Source organism: Primulina eburnea, chromosome 5 (genome assembly GCF_022965805.1).
Source record: "Primulina eburnea isolate SZY01 chromosome 5, ASM2296580v1, whole genome shotgun sequence".
NCBI lineage: Eukaryota > Viridiplantae > Streptophyta > Magnoliopsida > Lamiales > Gesneriaceae > Primulina > Primulina eburnea.
In genome coordinates, this window is record NC_133105.1 from 25,298,759 (window position 1) to 25,302,286 (window position 3,528).

Genomic DNA, 3,528 nt, shown 5'->3' on the forward strand with positions numbered 1-3,528 from the left:
TGGCTGGAAATTTTAAAATCTCTATAATACCTAACTAAATTACCAAAAGGCGAATGCTCGAAAAAATGGGTTCTCTCCTCGTTGTTCAAATAAAAATGAATCTTCTCAGAAATCTCGTTATATCTCGATTGAATTGTCAACTTACATCGGAAAATGGCATCCCTGCCTAATTTTCTCGGTAAATAGACCTGTGACAAAAAAACAGTATTAGTAAGGTTAGGAAAAATTTTGTGGTCGACCATAAAACCACATTTGGTCGACCATACAAACAAATAAGGTCGACCATACAAACAAATAAGGTCGACCATGTTTTATGGTCGACTTCGTCTTATGGTCGACCATAAAACGTAATCGGCCAAATAAAACATGGTCGACCATAAACATGGTCGACCATAAACTCGTTGTTTTATGGTCGACCACAAACAACGTACCATTTGTATGGTCGACCATGGTGGAAAACCATGGTCGATTACACACACACACACAGCAAGCATACTAAAAAATACGACTAAAATTCAGAAGAAACAAATCGAAATAAACGCGAAAATTACCACATTTTCGTCTGCCATTCCTTCCGTTGAGATTTTGAAGACTCGACGGAGACGTTTTTCAAGGAACGAAGGGATTTAGGGTTCGGAATGGAATAGGAAGGGGGTCTCTGCTGAAGTAAAGTGAATGAAGAAGAGGTAATCTATTTTAAACTTAATAAACCAGGGACATTTACATCAATTAACATGTCAATCCTTTTTCTTAAATAAGTCCCATATGACTCTCTTTTCCCTAAATTTCCCCTTCACGTTTTGGAGCAACAATGGATTATGCTGACATGCCTCTTAGCCAACCGTAGGGTTTAGCAGAATATCGTGAATCTGCATCTTCCCGTTTGCGTTTTATTCATTAAAATCTCGGTTTGGTTTAGGATTTTTGTTTTTAATGTTGCGCGCTTGTATAACCAAATATCGTGAATCTGCATCTTCCCGTTTGCGTTTTATTCATTAAAATCTCGGTTTGGTTTAGGATTTTTGTTTTTAATGTTGCGCGCTTGTATAACCGGTGAGTTTTACTTCCTTTGATGCTTTTCTTTTTCATTGGTGGAAATATGTTAACCACTCTGTTTCTATATGAGTCAAATCTTTTCTTGCTCAGTTGGTTGTGTTATGATTCTCTCGTTTTTGTTTTTTGACATTCCTTTGCTGGGTGTTATGTACTTCTGGTAGTAGATTGTGATGTGTATTTAGTGATTTTTTTTGTACAAAATTTCGATTCTTGTGTTTCTGGGAAGTTTCTTTTTGTGGGTTCTTTCAGGAATTGCTTGTTTGGCGTTTTTATGCGGCAGATTCAGGGTTTTGGACAATGTAACGAGGCGTCGTCGTCGGGTGAAGGTACGATGTTGCTATCTTCAGTTGCTGTTGAAGTTCTTGTTTCTTGATCGATCAAACCTTTTACTATATTTGCACTAAAGGTGTTTCGTGTAGTTACTCATCGCAAGCATGGTATTGATGTTGATACATTCGTATAGGGGAGGGAAGATAGGATTAGTCAATTGCCGGATGATGTGATCTCGTTGATTATATCTCGATTAGATACGAGAGCTGCTGTTAGGACAAGCGTCTTGTCAAGGAGATGGAAGCATGTTTACACCTTTATCTCAGATGTCAGATTTGATTGTTGTAGTATGTCCACTGATTCTACTCCTTGTCGCGAACTCGAGGGCGAAAAGCTGAGCCAATTACAAAGGAAGTTTGTCCATGCAGTGGATGCCTTTTTGCAACATCATTCTGGTCCTAGAATAATGTACTTTGAATTGATTTGTTGTTTCCGTGGATGCATCTTGGGCAGTTTTAGAAGATGGATGAATTATGTTGGCAGATTGGGAGTGAAAAGACTTGTCATTCGATATTGTTGTTATAGCCATGATCTAAAGAGAAACTACCCTCTTGTTTTATCTTCCGATTTTCTTCCTCAAACATCGTCATTGGAAAGTATATATTTGGTGGGTGGTTGTTTCCAAATATCAAGCCAAAAAGCTCTCAAAGATCTTGATTTGACTGATGTGGCTTTCACTTCTGAGGCCGTAGAGCGCATTTTATTGAACTTTTGCAGCCTCCAGTCATTAAAATTTAAGTCTTGTACGCTCCCTTCCAAATTACATATTCATGGTCCTGATCTCCAATTGAAGAATCTGAGGCTGTTTGATTGTTCGCAGGTTGTAGAGATATACTTGTCTGCTATAAATCTAACTACTTTTGAATTATATACCCATAGAATGATGACGTTATCGTTTTCTAACGTACCGTTGCTACAAAATATACGCCTCGACATTTGCGACCACAAAGTGGCTCCTTGTATATTTGGAAATGTCGCCAAAGATCTACCTCATCTTAGATGCATGTATTTTTGGACCGATGCCAGATTCTTTGAGGTGCAGTGACTCTCTTTTCACCATTTAACCATTCTTCATTTCCTTAGGAGTGAAGAGATACTTATGGAGTAGTTTCTGGATTTTGTCTCAGGCATTTGAAATAGGTGGAGTTAACAAGCTAATCCACCTCAGACAATTGGCTTTATTTTTAGAACACCAGAACAATATCGATCTTCTTGCACTTGCTACAATCCTGGATTTGTGCCCTCTTTTACACAAGTTCCATATATCGATGGTATTCATCACATATTCACCTTTACTCCTTACTTCACAGTGATAATTTTTTTAATGAATTGCTGACATGGCTTTATGATTGCAGGTACTGCCATCAACATTTAACGCAAAACCAGTACATAAAAGAGTTGTCAGGCCCCACACTCAGTTGAAAGAGGTGGATTTTAGTGGATTTCGAGGGACACAGAATGAGTACAATCTTATGTTATATATCCTTAAAAATGCGGTCTTCCTCGAACGATTGTCAGTCTCTGTGGATGCTATATACTACCATGTAAATCTCGAAGGATGGCATCGTACTACACATTGTAGTCAATTGGCTTACAAGAAGATACGAAGAATTGTTCGCGAGCGGTTGCAAAGAGAGATCATTTCTAAGGATGTTGAGATTAATATCATGTAAGAAACCATAGCAGATCCATTTATAATTTAGAAGTTAAACATTTCTACAGGTATTTCTCCTTCAAACAGCTAAACTAGAGACCAGGTAGCATTAAACTGATAAATAACACACTGGCAACTAACTACACTTGGAGAAATTGATTTGTCCTTCACACATGACATATATCATGTGTCAAGTATGTGTTCATCCGTAATTTTTCTTGTTCCAATCAAAAAATTTTGGCCTGGACTCCTCAATTGATGTGCCGGCGATCATAAATATTTTTTTCGCTGAATATATCGTTTGTAATTTGAAAAAGATCTCTTCAATTTATTTATATTTATCACAATATGTACGTCTTTGATTATTATATGTTTTTTATTTATGAAAAATGTCCAATAATATATTTTCTTTTTTTATTACTCTATTAATCAATTTGTTCGTAATTATTGTTGCTGATTTTGTAACAATTTAAAGGATTCATTCATAT

General features: G+C 36.8%; 1 protein-coding gene across 5 annotated transcripts; it reads left to right on the forward strand.

The window, feature by feature from the left end:
• Positions 1-811: 811 nt before the first annotated feature.
• LOC140833122 (F-box/FBD/LRR-repeat protein At5g53840-like) lies at positions 812-3,312 on the forward strand. 5 transcript variants are annotated; one of them, XM_073197559.1, is made up of 5 exons: positions 812-1,053; positions 1,306-1,382; positions 1,520-2,422; positions 2,514-2,657; positions 2,742-3,311. In XM_073197559.1, exons 1-5 carry the CDS (start codon positions 1,032-1,034, stop codon positions 3,057-3,059), a joined length of 1,464 nt encoding a protein of 487 aa, XP_073053660.1. In that variant the 5' UTR covers positions 812-1,031; the 3' UTR covers positions 3,060-3,311. The 5 variants fall into 5 exon arrangements, with proteins under 5 accessions (XP_073053660.1, XP_073053661.1, XP_073053662.1 ...); XM_073197563.1 differs by having other exon boundaries at positions 959-1,053; positions 1,337-1,382; positions 1,463-2,422; positions 2,742-3,312; XM_073197562.1 differs by having other exon boundaries at positions 990-1,053; positions 1,463-2,422; positions 2,742-3,312.
• Positions 3,313-3,528: the final 216 nt, after the last annotated feature.

What these genes read in the sequence shown, in the direction of transcription:
- LOC140833122 (XM_073197559.1), top strand. Translation starts at nt 1,032, where the DNA reads ATGTTGCGCGCTTGTATAACCG. An exon ending in CCGATGCCAGATTCTTTGAG is followed by an intron (nt 2,423 to 2,513) that starts GTGCAGTGACTC and finishes ATTTTGTCTCAG; the next exon opens with GCATTTGAAATAGGTGGAGT. An exon ending in ACAAGTTCCATATATCGATG is followed by an intron (nt 2,658 to 2,741) that starts GTATTCATCACA and finishes TTATGATTGCAG; the next exon opens with GTACTGCCATCAACATTTAA.